Source organism: Phacochoerus africanus, chromosome 3 (assembly GCF_016906955.1).
Source record: "Phacochoerus africanus isolate WHEZ1 chromosome 3, ROS_Pafr_v1, whole genome shotgun sequence".
In the NCBI taxonomy this organism is placed as follows: Eukaryota; Metazoa; Chordata; class Mammalia; order Artiodactyla; family Suidae; genus Phacochoerus; species Phacochoerus africanus.
In genome coordinates this window covers 50,463,806-50,481,877 of record NC_062546.1, presented here as the reverse complement: position 1 = coordinate 50,481,877, position 18,072 = coordinate 50,463,806, and the positions used below count along the sequence as shown (strand labels likewise).

Below are 18,072 nucleotides of genomic sequence, written 5' to 3'. Positions count from 1 at the left end.
ATGGACAAATATTGAATCATTCATTATGTTGTACACTTGGAACTAACGTAATGTTATATATCAATTATATGTTAGTTTTTATTATTTATTTATTTATTTATTTTTGTCTTTTGGGGCCACACCCACAGTATATGGAGGTTCCCAGGCTAAGGATCAAATTGGAGCTATAGCCACCAGCCTATGCCACAACCACAGCAACACCAGATCTGAGCCGTGTTTGTGTCTGACACTACAGCTCACAGCAACGCCAGATTCTCGACACACAGAGCAAAGCCAGGGATCGAAACTGCATCCTCATGGATACTAGTCAGATTTGTTTCCTCTGAGCCATGATGGGAACTCCTGTCAGTTTTTAAAGAATTATGGCACAGTGCTTCCTGGAATTTTAAGGTCCCTTTCCACAGATGTCCTTTCTTTAATTATTAATTGAAAACCCATGGTAATTTGTCAAGCTGTGTTTGTTCCTTATGAGCCTGGACCTTACTGATGTCTTATTTCCATTTCTAGCATCATCTTATTGAAATAATCTATATCAAAATTTTATCCTGCCCCCTCTTCACTCTTTAAGCAACCTGAGTTTTCTAATATATGTCACCTAAGTGATGGAGACAAGACTTTTTATAAAAATTATCTTTAATATCTGATAAGCTGCATCATCTACATGGTTATTTAGGACATCCGAGTCTTACTTTGTGGAGTTCTCAATCTGCTCTTTGGACACAGCATCAAATCAAAGTACTTGCTTGGAGGTTCCGTTCTAGTATAGGGACGCTCAATAACAAATAGGTGGTATTGCAGGCGACTGTTAAGTGATCCAGAGGAAAATAAAGCCAGGGTGTGGAGAGAGTGAAGAAAGTGGTGGAGGTCCTGGAGGAGGTGACAGCTGAGCTGAGGCCTAATGGAAGCGAAGGGGCAAGTCATGCTGGTCTTTGGGGAAGGAGCAGCTGAAGAAGATGAGATGCAGTTGATGTGTCAGAATTCTAAAATAATTTACACGGCTCTTGAACTTGTTTTTCCTGAAAAAATAATGATCCATCCTGAGCCACGTTCGTGTCTCTCACTGCCACATACCTTTCGTGTAATTGCTGGCTCTTGGTGCTCTGTCCTTGTGACCTGCCCTCTTCTCCACCCCCAGTACAAGTCCTTCAAATCCTTCTTGCGTGTCCAGCAATGGCTCCTAGTGAGACCATCTCCTGGCAAGTAGAGAAAAAGATTTGTCTGTAAGTTGGGTTTGTACATTCTTAGAGCTTATTACTTGGGTATGAACCAGAAGCAACAACTGTGTTCATGGATGTGAGGCACTCCACTTTCCCTGATTAAATTAAGGGTGAAAGGTCACCCCCTTTCTATTAAAAATTCATCAGTAATGTCTGGGGCAAGGGGGTTCCTTTCAAAATATTGACTTTAACAAAGAAAAATTTCTGAATACATGAATGATATTTAAAAGGTGGGTCTTTGTGTTTTAGCATGGACATTGGGTGCATTTTCTTTTAGCAGGTAGTATCCCTAACTGAATAAAAAATATACTTTTAAAAGATTCATATTTTTCACTCACCTAATTTTCAGAATAACCCTATGAAGTGGATGCCTTTTTATTATTATTTTCTAGAGAACGTAAGTGAAGCATGGAGAGGCCAAGTGACTTGCGCAGGGTCACTCAGGGGAAACCACAATTTCAAACCAGGTCCTCTCTGTGAAAAATACTGTGTTGGGTTTTGTCCAGGGGTCATCTTGATAAAGGACAAGGGTGATCTGTGTTAGGAGACTTCCATATTTGAGGTCCATGTTTAGATTCAGTGTCTTAGTCCAAATATCTTGTAGAGAAGGTAGAGGACAAAAGAAAAACCCCCCTCTTTTCCCTTCAAAGTCCTGCAACTAAATCCTCATTTAAAACCTTCTCTAACTTCTAAATCCTACTCCTAAGTAATATCAGTGACTTCCTCCACTCTTTACCTACTTGAAACCCCCATTGTGATTTTTTTCTAGGTTAGTGCTGTGCTACTATTTGGATTCTACAGCTTAATGTTGTAAACTTTTTAGGGTTAGGGTTTGTGTCCTAATAATCTTTATGTGACAACATTGTAAAGTAATTATGGTGTGTGATAGCATCATTTTATAGATTTATAACCAGAGATGCTAGGCAGCTTGTCAAAAGTCAGAGAGCTATTTGACATCGGGGTATAAATCAAATCCAAGTTTTCTGGCTCTCATTCCAGAGTACTTTCTGCCCTTCCAGAGAGATCAATTTAGGTTAAGAGTCTTGACTTCTTAAAGGAATAGAACCACATCCAAAGTGAACATCAGCCCACCAGGGACATCTGGTAGCATATTCTTCCAATTCTCTCTTGCGTTTTTATGTTCTGTTCTCTACCAAGAATTTAAACCTATTTCAGTTATAAATATTTTTCAGGGTAAAACAATAGGTATAGGTTTACTCCTGGTTCCTTTAAGGCTGCCCCAATTTTCCCTTTTGTAAAATAGAATTGACTGTGTGTAACGGCTCCCAGTCATAAAGAGATTGTAAAGATTAACTGACATTTTAAAAATGTATAAATTGCCTTAAATGTTTCAAAGATAAATGATTTATAAATATCAGATAGTAATACTACTATTTTATTTCTACCACTCTGTTATATAAACCTGGGGATAATGAACACTACCAGTCACTTAATATGGTATGACTTATCTCCCAAAGATAACTTCTGTTATGCCCAACATTGTTTCAAGCAGTAATCTGAGTGTCTGAATTCTCAATTAAGCTTTAATGGTACTTCTTATGGTGATGCGTAAGGATATTTTATCAAAGGAAGTTAGGGATAAAAATCAAGGATTAACCTTTCTCATAATGATTTGTAACACTGTCCATGAATTTATCTAAATTTTCTGCACACCGGTCACAGAAAGCAAACTCTTCCTCCTGGGGTGTACCTTCAACTGCCTCAGTGATGTGGGACTTAAGAACTTGCTTCCTACCAAGGTAGCAGATCTCTTCATCCTGTAAGAGAGAAGCTTTGAGAATTTTGCCCAGGTTTCAGATACCATCACTAGGGAAATAAACGTGAGATGATGTCTTGTGCCTTTTGTAGAGCTCGTTCAGTTGTGTCCCAGTTGTGCTAGAGTAGAAGGGCTTTTGCTGAGCACATCTTTGTTTCCAAGTTCAGCAAGGTATTGGATTTATTTTGGAATGCCCTCGTTGGTATTTCATTGTATTTTAAATGTCTTTCCCCATTAAGATAAGGAAATTGAAGCTGTTTTATTACATGGAACTATCACATCCTCACATTTCCCTTGTTTCCTAGCCTGGCAGGGGCTGCATTGTTAGCCTTTAGGCTATGACTCAAGAATTCTTTCTCATTAGTGTAGATACAGCTTACTGACCTTCTCTACCCTTTGGGGGAAAAATGATACTTGTGTCATTTTCCTGGGACAGTGGAAGAATATTTTTCAAACCAAGAGACAGGAAAGGTTAGTATATTAAGAGAAAAAAATAGGCGCTGGCTATACTGTCTTTGTGTGCTTATTAAGTCTTTCTGATATTAAACTTGAAGAAAAGGAAAAAGTAGATGATCAAGGAACCCAGAATGAGGAGTGGTCAAAAACAGGATGAGATTTTGATGAAAATAGAAAAATTGGAACAGTAAGATCTCAAACACAATCTGTTCCCAGTTTGGTTCAGAAGAAATTAAAATTGAAGAACATAACATGCAAATAAATACCTTTCCATGAAGCTTATACAGCTTGGTAGGTTAAAAAAATATTTTAGAATTTCTCTCATGGCTGAGTGGTTAACTAACCTGATTAGCATCTATGAAGACAGGGGTTCGATCCTGGGTCTCACTCAGTGGGTTAAAGATCCGGCATTGCCGTGAGCTGTGGTGTAGGTCACAGACATGGCTCAGATCTGGCATTTCTGTGGCTGTGGCTGTGGCCAGTGGCTGCAGCTCCGGCTGGTGGCTGCAGCTCTGATTTAGCCCCTAGCCTGGGAACTTCCATATACTGTGGGTGTAGCCCTAAAAAGACAAATATATGTATATATACATATACGTATATATAACTTTCTGGCATGTATCCAGCATTACTCTTTACTGAATATTTTATTTTCAGAAATACTTTATACCTTCCTTTTTCTGAAAGAAGGAAGGAAGGAATGACTCAGTTAACTCTGAGATATAGAGATGACGTTCATATTATTTAAGGGCAGATTCAGCATGGAACTGTACCTATCAAGGGACACTTTGGCAAACAGCCCACACACCCGGGTGCACTTCCTCACGTCATCCTGGGCCAACTGTGGGCTATTTCCTGTCCGTGGTAGGTTAAAACAAGCAACAAAGTCATCAGGCCTCTGTGATTATCCTGTGTTACTTACACACACACACACACACACACACACACACACACCACATTTCTACAAACAAGTTAAATGCATTTAGCTATTTTTTAAAGATCAGTGGTAATAACGGAAGCCAGAACACTGTTTACTGTACTTTTATATTTCCAAGAAGATGTCTTCAAATGTATAATAAAGATGAAGTCAGAAAATTAATAAGAACTGGTTTATAATATTGAAGATTTAATGATATTTCGCTATCAGTCATATTTAGATCAATTGGCAATTTTCCCTTTGCAGAAATGTGTTTGTGTGTGTGTGTGTGTGTGTAGAAGAAGCACAGAGGCCTGTTAATTTTTGTTTGTCTCTTATTTTAATTTGAAAATCACCCCTGTATCTCAGAGTTAACCAAGGCTTTGCTGAGTCTGGTTTGCTGGTCTTTTCCCTGCACACAAACCAGAGTGAAGTGGTCAGTACGATGGGGAACCAAGTGCTGCAAGTTAGTGGAGCCTCAGAGTCCACGATAACATGGTCTCAGAGTCTCTAACATGAAGAATATAGGAGTGGCCCCTCACGGAGTTGTGGGCTTTAGTTAATACATGCAAGTTTTGGAACAGTGTGCTCAATAATTGTTAGCTGCTGCTGTTTCCACCGCGGTAATTATTATTGCTTAGCCCCCTTTCTCGACAGCGTGCTGGCGAGCAGCATCTGAGAGGGCAGCGGGGATTGAATCCTGCCTGAGTTCTGAGCTGTGAGGCCTCTGTAGGGATGCCTCTGAAGGCACCCATGAGATCAGAGAGCTCAAGTGATGTGCATTCCCCTCCTGTCCCATCTTTTCCTTCCCTGCCCCAGATGTTCACCTCCCTGCAGTAGCAGGCTGACCGTTGCAAAGGATTGTCACCTGGACAGTTTCCCCTTAATGTACCTTAGAACACGGTTCCGCAACTGAATTGTCTTGTAAGCTTTGCATCCACACAGGAACCCCTCAGTAGCTTGCTTTAGCTCTCAGAACTCAACTGTAGTGAACAATGGAGACATGAACGTGGAACAGAGGCAGTGAGCTTGTTTGGATCAAATAAAACTGGTGTTTACAGTGCTCGCCCGGGCTCCGAGCACTGTGATACAGGAATTTAGGTAACACTCTGCCTTCCCCTTTCTCTCCATTTATCTTCATTGCGCACCTCTCTCCACATTTTGGCCCTTTTCTCTCACGTGGGCGATTTTAACAGCCTCCTTCCTGGTGCTCCTTGTTCTGGTTTCTCTCATCCTGTCCTCAGCTCCTGTCTCCTGTATTCCCTCCAAATGAATTCTACATTACAAAATTTGTGAATAAATTCTTTATAAAAAGAAAGAAAAAAGAACTAGAGAGGCTGGCACCCTTCGGATTTCCAATCAGGAATCTCTCTCGTGCCTCCCACCATGCTCATTATGTAACTGCAGTTACAACTCTTTCCTGTCTTCTGGACTTAATAATGTGGGTCTGATTTACCCCACAGTTGGCTCTGTGAGGGATACCAGCCCTAGAAGCTGTAGCAACACTGTGTATGTGTGTGTGTGTGTGTGTGTGTGTGTGTGTGTGTGTGTGTGTGTGGCTTTTCAGTTGAGGCTGCATCTTAAGGCTTCTCAGCCTGTTTTCATGCACAGTGGTCCCTTTCTTCCCTGAATTCCATTCTGTACACCTACACTGTCCCATCTGTAAACTTGAAGTAAGAGTATTACCTTATTTTTAGCATCATGGTGTGAGTTAAATGATTGGGTTAAACTCCCAAGTTTTAATTGACCGAAAACCAGATTAAGTCTTCTTCTGTTCATTAGAGAAGTAGAGCTTGGAATACAGGGTTATTGCTAACTGACTTCACCTTAGTCCCCTACGGTAATTTTAGATCACAGTTCAGTTGGGATCTGTTTCTAGTCGGCTTAGTGTGCAGTGATAAAGATGTGTTAGAAGTTTGCGTGAATATGTACATGGATTCATAGATAGGTTTCTACTAGGGAAGCAGAAAAAAGATGTATGGCTCTTTGAAATGAAGGAATCTCAGGATGCCACTAAACTCATTTTAGGGCTTTGGTGAAAGTCATTCAAATCCAGGACCTGCGTTCTTCCTGTAGAAAACAGAAGGGGGAGTTCCTGTCATGGCTCAGCAGTAACGAATCTGACTAGTATCCATGAGGGCGCGGGTTGGATCCCTGGCTCCGCTCACTGGGTTAAGGATCCAGCGTTGCTATGAGCTATGGTGTGGGTCCAGAGGCTGCTCAGATCCTGAGTTGCTGTGGCTGTGGTGTAGGCCGGCAGCTGCAGCTCTGATTCAACCCCTAGCCTGGAAACTTCCATATGCTATGGGTGCAGTCCTAAAAAAAGAAAAAAGAAAAAAGAAAAGAAAAACAGAAGGGTTTCCCTAAGTTCCTTTCCAGCATTGGTCAGGTATGTGGATTATCCACAGTTTAAAGAGGAGCAGCTGAAGTCCTAAGAGGTTGGGGGCTGGTCAGGAGTTATGGATGAGAGGGGACCTCTGAGTCAGGCACCACCCCATCTCGCCCCTGTCCCACAGTTCCAGCTCCTGCAAGCCAAGGTGCTTCTGTGTGTACGTTCTCTCCTGCACCCAGTCAGAATTTGATGTCTAATGACAACACAAGCCACATTTATTTCATATGGACATATAGAGAATGATCTATGGCTTTCTTTATGATAGTCACTTTTTTTCTTTATGAAAAAGATAATGGTGTACTTTTTTTGATCAGTTATTTTTGAGTACACACTTTTAAACCTTACATGGTGGAAACAGATGGGATGATTTTTTAAATTTCCCCTGGAAACCTGCAGAGCGGATGTTTTGAGTCCCTTTTTTTGCCAGGTGGATATCTCAGTGTGGTATTGGCAGGAGCACCTGTGTCCTGTCAGTGGCTATTCACCTTGTTTCCCAGCCTAAGGATTCTTCGGCCAAAGAAGTTTTAAAGGGTTTGCCTGAGAATAAGCCACCTACTAATTTAATCAGGTGCCCAAGTTAAAGACAGCCTAGAGGCAGCCAAATAGTTGATATAAGTGGCCCTTCCTACATATTTGGATAGACATGTTTCCATAAATGGCATTCAAGTAACAACATTTTCTGGTTTGAGATTTTGATTTTATTAAGTTTAAGAATAAATAATTAACTCTTTTGCTCATCTGTGGTTTTGCTTTAGGACAATTTGTAAAAGTTTATATAAGTTGATAGAGAGATTCTGCTTTATACTGCAGAAGAATATAAATAAAAGAAATATAAGGACATCTGAAAGAAAATTTGTTTGGAGAATATTTATGAAGGTGCCTGATGTCTGCCTTGTACTGCATTCTTGAGATGAAGGTGACCTGTACTCAGATCACTCATGGTCTGCTGAAAGAGACATTTAGACAAAAAATGATGTTACCGTTTGGCAGGATCTGCAGCAAGGTTACCAGGTTACTGTAGGAGTAGTGAAAAGTGACAGTCTGGTGAATTTGTGGGTGAAAGGCCAAGAGGAGTCCCTTTTATATTCTAAGATTTTTTCTTATGACTCTTAGAAACTTTGACCTTAAAGCTTCTAGTACATGAGCCCTTGGATTAGTGTATATTTCCAATGTGCCTCTTTTGCTCTTTCCAGCTTTAGCATCTCTCAGAGTGCAAATGGCAGAGCCATGCTTCCTGAGTCACGTGCCTGCTTCCCTCCTCCTGGTTATGGGACCTTGAGCGGATTCCTTCTCTGTGCTTCAGTTTTATAAAAAGGCATGAGTAATGGTACCCACCTCACAGGATTGTTGTGAAGATTAAATGAGATATTAGAGCCTGTTACATAGTAGAGCTCAAGAAAATTTTACTCTTCATTGTTCCTAGTTTTGGTAGTTTATAAACCAGGAACATTGAAGCACAATCACCACGTTAACCTTTTGGGTTCTCTTTCCAAATTGCAAACTTCTGTCAAATAAACAATTTCTTTTTTTTTTTTTCCCTTTTCTAGCTCCAAGAGGAAAACGAGGATGGAAAACCTTTTATGCTGTGCTAAAGGGAACAGTCCTTTACTTGCAAAAGGTAAAAGTGTATAAATGAAGCCTGAAAAACTTTATGAAGTGATAATTAGACAGGTTTCCCAGAAAATACATAATTTTTATAAAGAAGCCATATCAAACAATTAATTGATGTCTAAAATCTTTTTTAAGTTTTTTTTGTTCTTGGTTTTGGAAATTTTATATAACATTTTATAAATATAAATAGTTGTGTGTGTGTGTGTGTGTGTAATCATAGGGAATGGATGAGCTGTGTTCTAATTATGTTCATTTAGAATTTTTGAAAACAAGTTATTATATTAGACTTCATATGGTCTATGCAGGTATAGATTGATAGCACTTATTTCAGTGGATATTTATAGTATAGGTTAGTTATAGCCCCTCATTTATTTAGTTATTTAACAACATATCTTCACTTAGTTGTTTATCTTTATTTATATCCTACCTATATCCAAAAATACATTTTTATTCAAGTCCTGAAGCATTGGTACTGAGCACTGCAAATGTGTTCCAGTTACCTGGGTAAGGGTTTGACCAGATCATTTCCTGTCAGGATCCTTCTTTCCAATCCTCAAATCTAGAAATGAGTTTATGGATTTGAGATCAAGTTTATATGTTCTGACCTTTGAAGTGTAGGTGGAGACGGGAGAGTTGTGTCTTGACCGGAACGAAGAACAACACCTCCCAGGACCCAGAAGAATTCTAGTTCCCATTCAGAAGGGAAGCTTGACTAGGGCTGATAGGAGGCCAGGCAGTAACAACACTGCCCTCAGTGGTGACTTTTTACTTTGTGATTAAAAAAACACATAACATGAGATCAATCCTCAATAAAATTTTAAGTGCATGCTACAGTATTATTAACTCTGTAAGCTCAGTGTTTTATAGTAGATTGCTAGAAGTCTTCCATCTTTTATGACAAGAAAAACCAATCAATAATAGTTCTCCCGTTTCCCCCTCTTCTCAGCCCCTAGCACCACCATTCTACTTTCCTTTTCTTTGAGTTTCACTCTCTTAGATACTTTATGTAAGCAGCATCAAGCAGTACTTGTCCTTCTGTGACTGGCTGATTTCATTTAACATGATGTCCTCAAGGTTCATCCATGCTGTAGCATATGACAGGATTTTCTTTTTTCTTGGCTTAATAATATTCCATTGCTTACTTCATTTTCTTTATCCATGGAACATTTATGTTGTTTCCACCTCTTGGTAATTGTGAATAATGCTGCAGTGAACATGGGCATGCAGATAGCTCTTGGAGATCTGGATTTCAATTCCCATGGAAAAGAATAACCCAGAAGTGGAATTGCTAGATCATGTGGTAGTTCTACTTTAAATTTTTTGAAGAACCTCTAAATGCTTTACCAAATTGACTGAATCATTTTAAATTTCCACCAGCAATGCACAGGATTTCCTGTTTCTCCACATGCATTTCAACACTTCTTATTTCAGGATTTTGATTTGATTTGATTTTTTTACTATAGTTGATTTACAATGTTCTGTCAGTTTCTGCGGTACAGCAAAGTGACACAGTCATGCACATATATATGTATATGTATGTATATACATACATTCTTTTTCTCATATTATCTTCTATCATGTTCTATCACAGGTGATTGGATATAGTTCCCTGTGCTGTACAGCAGGACCCTATTGCTTATCCATTCTAAATGTAATAGTTTGTATCTAATAACCCCAAATTCCCTCCCCTTTGGCAACCGCAAGTCTGTTCTCCATGTCTGTGGTTCTATTTCTGTTCTGTAGATAGGTTCATTGTGCTGTATTTTAGATTCCAGATGTAGGTGATATCATATGGTATTTGTCCTTCTCTTTCTGACTTACTTCACTTAATACGAGAATCTCTAATTCCACCCATGTTGCTGTAAATGATGTTTTGTTCTTTTTATGGCTGAGTAGTATTCCGTTGTACATATATACCACATCTTCTTAATCCATTCATCTGTCAATTTAGATTGGTTCCATATCTTGGCTATTGTGAATAGCACTACAGTGAACATGGGGGTGCATGTATCTTTTTTGAATGAACAGTTTGTCTGGATATATTCCCAGGAGTGGACCTGCTGGATCGTATGGTAGTTACATATTTAATTTTATGAGGAACCTCTGTACTGTTTTCCATAGTGGGTGTACCAATTTATATTCTCACCAACAGTATAGGAGGGTTCCCTTTTCTCCACACCTTCTCCAGCATTTGGTATTTGTAGACTTGTTAATGATGGCCATTCTAACCAGTGTGAGGTTTTGATTTGCATTTCTCTAATAATTAGTGATATTGAGCATTTTTCATGTGCCTGTTGGCTATCTTTCATGTCTTCTTTGGAGAAATGTTTATTTAGGTCTTCTGCCCATTTTCTTCTTTCTTTCTTTCTTTCTTTCTTTTTTTTTTTTTTTTTTTTTGCTTTTGCTTTTTAGGGCCCAACCCACAGTATAGGGAGGTTCCTAGGCTAGGGGTTGAATCAGAGCTGCAGCTGCCAGCCTACACCACAGCCACAGCAATGTCAGATCCAAGCCGTGCCTGCAACCTACACCACGACTCATGGCAATGCCAGATCCTTAACCCACTAAGCGAGGCCATGGATTGAACCCGCATCCTCATGGAGACTAGTCAGGTTCATTTCTGCTGAGCTACAGTGGGAACCCCCTTCTGCCCATTTTTCAGCTGGGTTATTTGGTTTTTTTGCTGTTGAGTTTATGAGTTGTTTGTATATTTTGGCGTTTAAGCCCTTGTTGGTTGCATCGTTTGCAACTATTTTCTCCCATTCTGTAGGTTTTCTTCTTTTTTTTTTTTTTAAATGTTTTTCTTGACTCTGCAAAAGGCTGTAAGTTTGATTACATCCCATTGGTTTCTTTTTATTTCTATTGCATTGGGAGACTGATCTAAGAAAACATTTGTACAGTTGATGTCAGGGAATGTTTTGCCTTTGTTCTCTTCTAGTTTTATGGTGTCTTCTCTTAATGTTTAAGTCTTTAAGCATTTTGAGTTTATTTTTGTGCATGACATGAGGGTGTATTCTAGTTTCAGTGATTTACATGCAGCTGTCCAGTTTTCCCAGCACCAATTGATAGAGACTATCTTTTTCCCATTTTATATTTTTGCCTCCTTTGTAGAAGATTAATTGACCATAGGTGCCTGGGTTTATTTCTGGGCTCTGTATCTGTTCCAATTGTCTGTCTCTTTAGGTACCAGTACCACACTGTCTTGATTACTGTGGCATTGTAATATTGCCTGAAGTCAGGGAGAGTTATGCCTCCTGCTTGGTTTTTGTTCCTCAGCATTGCTTTGGCAATTCTGGGCCTTTTATGCTTCCATATAAATTTTTGGATTGTTTGTTATAGTTATGTGAAAAGGTCATGGGTAATTTGATAGGGATTGCATTAAATCTGTAGATTGCTTTGGGCAGTATAGTCATTTTAATGATATTAATTCTTCTTATCCAGGAACATGGAATATCTTTCCATTTCTTTGAATCCTCTTTGATTTCCTTGATTAATGTTTTATAGTTCTCAGCATGTAAGCATAAACCTCCTTGGTCAGGTTTATTTCTAAGTATTTAATTTGGGGGGTGTAATTTTAAAAGGTATTTTTTTATATTCCTTTACTAATATTTCGTTGTTAGTATACAGAAATGCAACCGATTTCTGAATGTTAATCTTGTATCCTGCAAATTTGCTAAATTTGTTGATCAGTTCGAGTTGTTTTTGTTTGGAGTCCTTAGGGTTTTCTGTGTATAGTATCATGTCATCTACATACAGTGACAATTTTACCTTTTTGCTTCCAATTTGGATACCTTTTATTTCTTTTGTCTGATTGCTGTGGCTGGGACTTCCAGTTACTATTTGAATAAAAGTGGTGAGAGTGGGCATCCTTGACTTGTTCCAGATTTTGGAGGCAAGACTTTCAGCTTTTCTCCATTGAGTATTATAGTGACTGTTGGCTTTTATTATGTTAAAATATTTTCCCTCTATACTGACTTTGTAAGGGTTTTTATCATGAATGGATGCTGGATCTCGTCAGATGTTTTTTCTGAATCTATTGAGATGATCATGTGGTTTTTAACTTCTCTTTTGTTAATATGGTGTATTATATTGATTGATTTGCATATGTTGAACCATCCTTGTGAATGAATGAATCCCGCTTGGTCATAGTATATAATCTTTTTTCAGTTGACTAAAATTTTTTGAGAATTTTTATGTCTATGTTCATCAGAGATATTGGCCTGTAATTTTCTTTTTTGGTAGTATCTTTGGTTTTGGAATTAGGGTGATGGTAGCTTAATAGAATGTCTTTGGGAGTGTTCCTTTTTAAATCTTTTGGAAAAGTTTTAGAAGGATGGGTTTAAAAAAATATATATTAGGAGTTCCCATTGTGGCTCAGCAGAAATGAATCTGACTAGTGTCCATGAAGACGCAGGTTCAATCCCTGGTCTTGCTCAGTGGGTTAAGTATCCAGTGTTGCCTTGAGCTGTGGTGTAGGTTGCAGACATGGCTTGGATTTGATGTTGCTGTGGCTGTGGTGTAAGGCCAGCAGCTACAGCTTCAATCAACCCCTAGCCTGGAAACTTTCATATGCCACAGGTGCTGCCCTCAAGAGCAAAAGAAGAAGAAGAATAGCCATTCTAACTGGCATGAGATAATACCTCATTACGACTTTGATTTACATTTTCCTAGTAGTTAGTGATGTTGAGCATCTTCTCATATCCTTGTTAGCCATATGTGTCCTGTCCATAGAGAAATGTTTATTCAAATCCTTTACCCATTTTTAAATCAGGTTATTTAAGGGGGGGTGCTGTTATGTTATAGGAATTCCTTACATATTTTGAATATTAGTCACTTATCGTATATGGTTTTCAGTTATCTTCTCCCACTCCCTAGGTAGACTTTTCACCCTCTTGATTGTTTCCTTTGCTATGCAGAAGCTTTTTAGTTTTATACAGTCCCACTTAATCTATTTTTGCTTTTGTTGCCTGCTCTTTTGCTGTACATATAACAAATCACTGCCAATGTCAAAATCAAGAAACCCTTTCCCCCATGTTTTCTTCTAGGAGTTTCATGTTTCAAGTGTTACATTTAAGTATTTAATCCATGATGAAATCAGCTTTTGTGTATAGTGTAGGATAAGGATAAACTTGCATTCTTTTTCATGTGGATACCCAGTTTTCCTAGTTATTTGTTGTTATTTATTTGTATTTATCTCTTCTCCACTGTTCTTTTGGTACAGTGTTGAAGATCAGTTGACAGGATTATTTCTGGTCTCTCTATTCTGTTACATTGGTTTATATGTATGTCTTTATTTCAATACCATAAGTTTTTAATTACTGTAACTTTGTAAGTTGTTTTGTGATTGGGAAGTGTGACGCCTCTAAAATTTTTTATTTCTAAAGATTGTTTGGGTTATTAAGGAGCCTTTGTAGTTCCATATGACTTTTAAGATGAATTTTTCTATTTCTGCAAAAACTGCCATTGGGATTTTTGATAGGGTTTGTGTTTTATCTGTAAATGGCTTTGGATAGGTATGGACATTTTAACAACATTAAGTCTTCCAGAATCAATGAACATGCGATGTCTTTTCATTTGTTTGTATTTTTAATTTCTTTCAGTAATGATTTGTATTTTTCATTGTATAGGTTTTTCGCTTCCTAGAGTATTTTATGGTTTTTGATGCTGCTGTAAATGAAATTGTTTTTTAATTTTATTGAAATTTAGATTGTTCATTGTTAGGGTATAGAATGCAACTGATTTCTGCATGTTTATTTTGTATCCTGCCACTTTGCTGAATTTATTTCTTAGTTCTTTTGTAGAATCTTTAGAGTTTTCTAGATATAAGTCATAGCATCTGTGAACAAACATAATTTTACTTTTTTTTCTGATTGCTATGGCTGGGTCTTCAGTACTATGTTGAAGAGAAGTGGTATGTATGGGCATCTTTGTCTCATTTCTTTTCTTAGAAGAAAAGCCTTCAGTTTTTCACCATAAAGTACGGTGTTAGCTGTGGGCTTTTTTTATATATGACTTTTATTATAGTGAAATAATTTCCTTTTATTCCTAGTTTGTTCAGTGTTTTTATCATGTGAAAGGGTGTTGAATTCTTATTAAATGCTTTTCTGCATCTATTGAGGTAATCATGTGATTTGTAACCCTTGTTCGTTCATGTGATTTATCGCACTAATTGATATTCATATGTTGAAGCATTCTTGAGCACGGAGGATAAATCCCACTTGGTCATGGTGTATGCTCCTTGGTTTGCTGACATTCTGTTGAGGATTTTTGCATCTATATTCATCAGGGTTATTGGGCCCGTAATTTTCTTTTCTTCTAATATCTTTTTCTGGTTTTGATATCAAGCTAATGCTAGCCTCATAAAATAATTTTAGAAGTGTTCTCTTGAATATTTTGGAATAATTTGAGAAAGATTGACATTAATTCTTTAAGAATATGGTAGAATTTTACTTGTACAGCCATATGCTTTGTTGGGAGGGTTTTGATTACTGATTTAATCTATATGCTCGTTATAGGTCTATTATTTATGATTTCTTATTTATGATTCGGTCTTGGCAGATTGTTTGTTTCTAGGAATATATCTACTTCTTCTAGGTTGTCGAGTTTAATTGTGTGTAATTCTTCAGAGTTGGTTCTTAGGATCTTTTTATTTCTCTGACATTAGTTGTAATGTCTCTCTCTCTCTCTTTTTTTTTTTTTTTGTCTTTTCTAGGGCTGCTCCCATGGCCTATTGAGGTTCCCAGGCTAGGGGTCACATCGGAGCTGTAGCTGCCACCTACACCACAGCCACAGCAACACCAGATCCGAGCCACATCTGCAACCTACACCATAGCTCACAGTAACACCAGATTCCCAACCCACTGAGTGAACCTGCATCCTCATGGATACTAGTCAGATTCTTTTTTGCTGTGCCACAATGAGAACTCCCTGGCCTGCCAAGTTTCTAATGTAACTCTTAGGGGAGTTCCCTTATAAGTAACTGGTTGCCTATCTCTTTCTGCTTTTAAGAACTCTCTTTAATTTTTCCATTTTAACTATAATGTGTCTTAGTGCATTCCTCTTTGACTTCGCTTTGTTTGTGCTTCCTGGATCTGAATGTCTGTTTTCCTTTCCCAGTTTAGGACTGTTTTCATTCATTTCTTCACATAAGATCTCTGCCCCTTCCACTGGAGGAGTCTGAGACCTCTGTAATGCAATGTTACACTTTGTGTTCTCCCAGAGGTTTCTTAAAACTATCCTCATTTTTTAGAACTTCTTTCTTTTTTCTGTTCAGCCTGAGTGGGTTCCACTACTCTCTTTTCTACTTCTCTGTATCCTTTGACTTACTTTTGATTCCTTCCAGTGTATTTTATCTCCGTGACTGTGTTCTTCAGCTTCTTTGGCTCTTTCTTCTATTTTCTATTTGTTAAAGTTCTCACTGTGTTCATCCATTCTTCTCCCAGATGCATTGATTTTCTGTATGATCATTACCTTGGGTTATTTATTGGGGAGCTTGCCACCTCCACTGCACTTAGTTCTTCTGGGGTTTTGTCTTGTTCCATCTTGGAATGTATTCCTCTGTCTCCTTAATTTTCTCAGTTCTTTGTTTATTTCTGTGTATTAAGTAGGTTGGTTACCTCGATCTTAGAGAAGTCGCCTTTGTAGGAGATGTTCTTTGGGGCCCACAGCACGCTCCCCCCTGATCACCAGAACTGTGTATGGGCCCTTCCTTTGTGGCTCTCAGGTACTTCAGGTGAACAGGTAGGCAGGGCTGCCCCTGGCCTGGCTGGCTGCCCTGCCCTGCCTTGCGTGGTGGCTGCTGGTCAGCTGATTGCTGGGGCCAGGTCCCAGTACATCTGGCTTCAGGACCTGGAGGGGTCCTAGGAAAATGCTAGCCTTCTGGTGGCCAGGGCTGGGTCCAATGGCAGCTCACTGTGGGATCCAGTGGCCAGATTTTATGTTCTGTTCTTTATGTTTCCTCCTTCTTCCCATTTGGGCTTAGTTTGTTCTTGATCTAGTTTCTTGTGGTGCAGAGTTAGGTTGTTAGTTTAGTATTTTCTTTTTTCCTGTTTATTTCTATCAGCTTTCTTGGGTTGCATCTCATAAGTTTTGTTATGCTGAGTTTTCATTTACCTGTCTCAAGATTTGCTCATTTCTCTTATGATTTCTTCTTTGATCCATTGAATACTCAAGAACATATTGTTTAATTTCCACATATTTGTAATTTTGCAGTTTTCTTTCAGCTATTAATTTCTAGTTTCATCTCATTATGATTGGACAACACTTGCTATGATTTTAAGTGTCTTAAATTAAGACTTGTTTTGTAACCTAACGTGTGACCTGTCCTGGAGAAGAATGTATGTTCTGCTACTATTGGATGGAATGGTCTGTGTGCATCTTTTAGGTTGATTGTATTTGCAGTGTTTATGGAGTTCTTTATTTCTTTGTTCATCTTCTTTTTGTATTTTCTGTCTATTATTGAGAATGTTGTATTGAAATCCCCTAATATTATTGTATTGCTGTCAGTTTCTCTCTTCAGTTCTGTCCATCTGTATATTAAGGTGCTCTGATGTTGGATGTACATGTATTTACTATGTATTTATAGTTATTACATCTTCCTAGTGAATTGCTCCTATCACTATATAATATCTCTATTTATTTATTTATTTATTTATTTACAGTTTTTTATTTAAAGCCAATTTTGTCTCTAGTAGGTACGACTCCCTTTTGGTTACATTTCACATGCATATCTTTTCCCATTTCATCACTTTCAGCCTATAGATACCTTTAAATATAAAGTGAGTCCCTTGTAGACAGCATGTAATTGGGGATTTTTTAAAATTCCATTTAGATTCTGTGTATTGATTGAGAAGTTTAACATTAAAGTAATTATTGATAGAGAAGCACTTACTGCTAGCATTTTTGTAAACTATTTTATCTTCTGTGGATTTTTTGATAGTCCTTTCCTTTATTGTTCTCTTCCTTTGTGTTTCATTGATATTTTGTAAAAACATGGTTTGATTGCTTTCTCAGTTTCTTTTGTATGTCATCTATAGGTGTTTTCTTTGTGGTTTCCATGGGGCTTACATAAAACATATTATAATTCTAACCACCCATTTTAAGCTGATAACAAATTTAATCACATCAAGAACTCTATACTTTTACTTTTCCCACCTCACACACAATTTATTAGGTTTATGTCAGAATTTATTTATTTTTACATTGTTTATCCAATAGCAAATTTTGTGTTTATAGCTGTTCTTGATACTTTTTTCTTTTAACTTTTGTGCTTCGGTTGTGATTTACACACTGCTACTACAGTATTTTATCATTCTGTTTTTGTCCAGTGAGATTTATATTTCATCTTCTTTCTCTTCTCTTTCAATAGTTGCTGTTTCTTTTCATTTCAAATTCTCATTTTGTTTTCATTTCACTTCTTGTAAGCCAGATCTAGCAGTGACAAACCACCTCAAGTTTTGCTAAACTGCGAAATTCTTTCTCTCACTTTTAAGAGAATAATTGCTGGGTATAGTGTTCTTGTTTTACGGGGTTATTTTTTTCTCCAGGCTTCTGAATCCTACTCTCCTCTTCTAATCTGCAAGGTTTCTGTTGAGAAGTCCTATGAAAATTTTAAGGGATTCCCTTCAATATGACAAGTCACTCATATCTTGCTGATTTCAAAATTCTGTCTTCATCTTTTATTTGACAATTTTATTATATTGTGTCTTTG

At 37.9% G+C, this 18,072-nt stretch overlaps 1 protein-coding gene across 1 annotated transcript in view; it reads left to right on the top strand.

The window, feature by feature from the left end:
* The window catches only part of PSD3 (pleckstrin and Sec7 domain containing 3), a 441,162-nt gene that overhangs the window by 364,737 nt on the left and 58,353 nt on the right, over window positions 1-18,072 (top strand). The window contains exon 12 of the mRNA XM_047771731.1: window positions 8,303-8,373. Coding sequence (XP_047627687.1) covers window positions 8,303-8,373 — 71 coding nt within the window. The remainder of the gene's footprint in view (window positions 1-8,302; window positions 8,374-18,072) is intronic.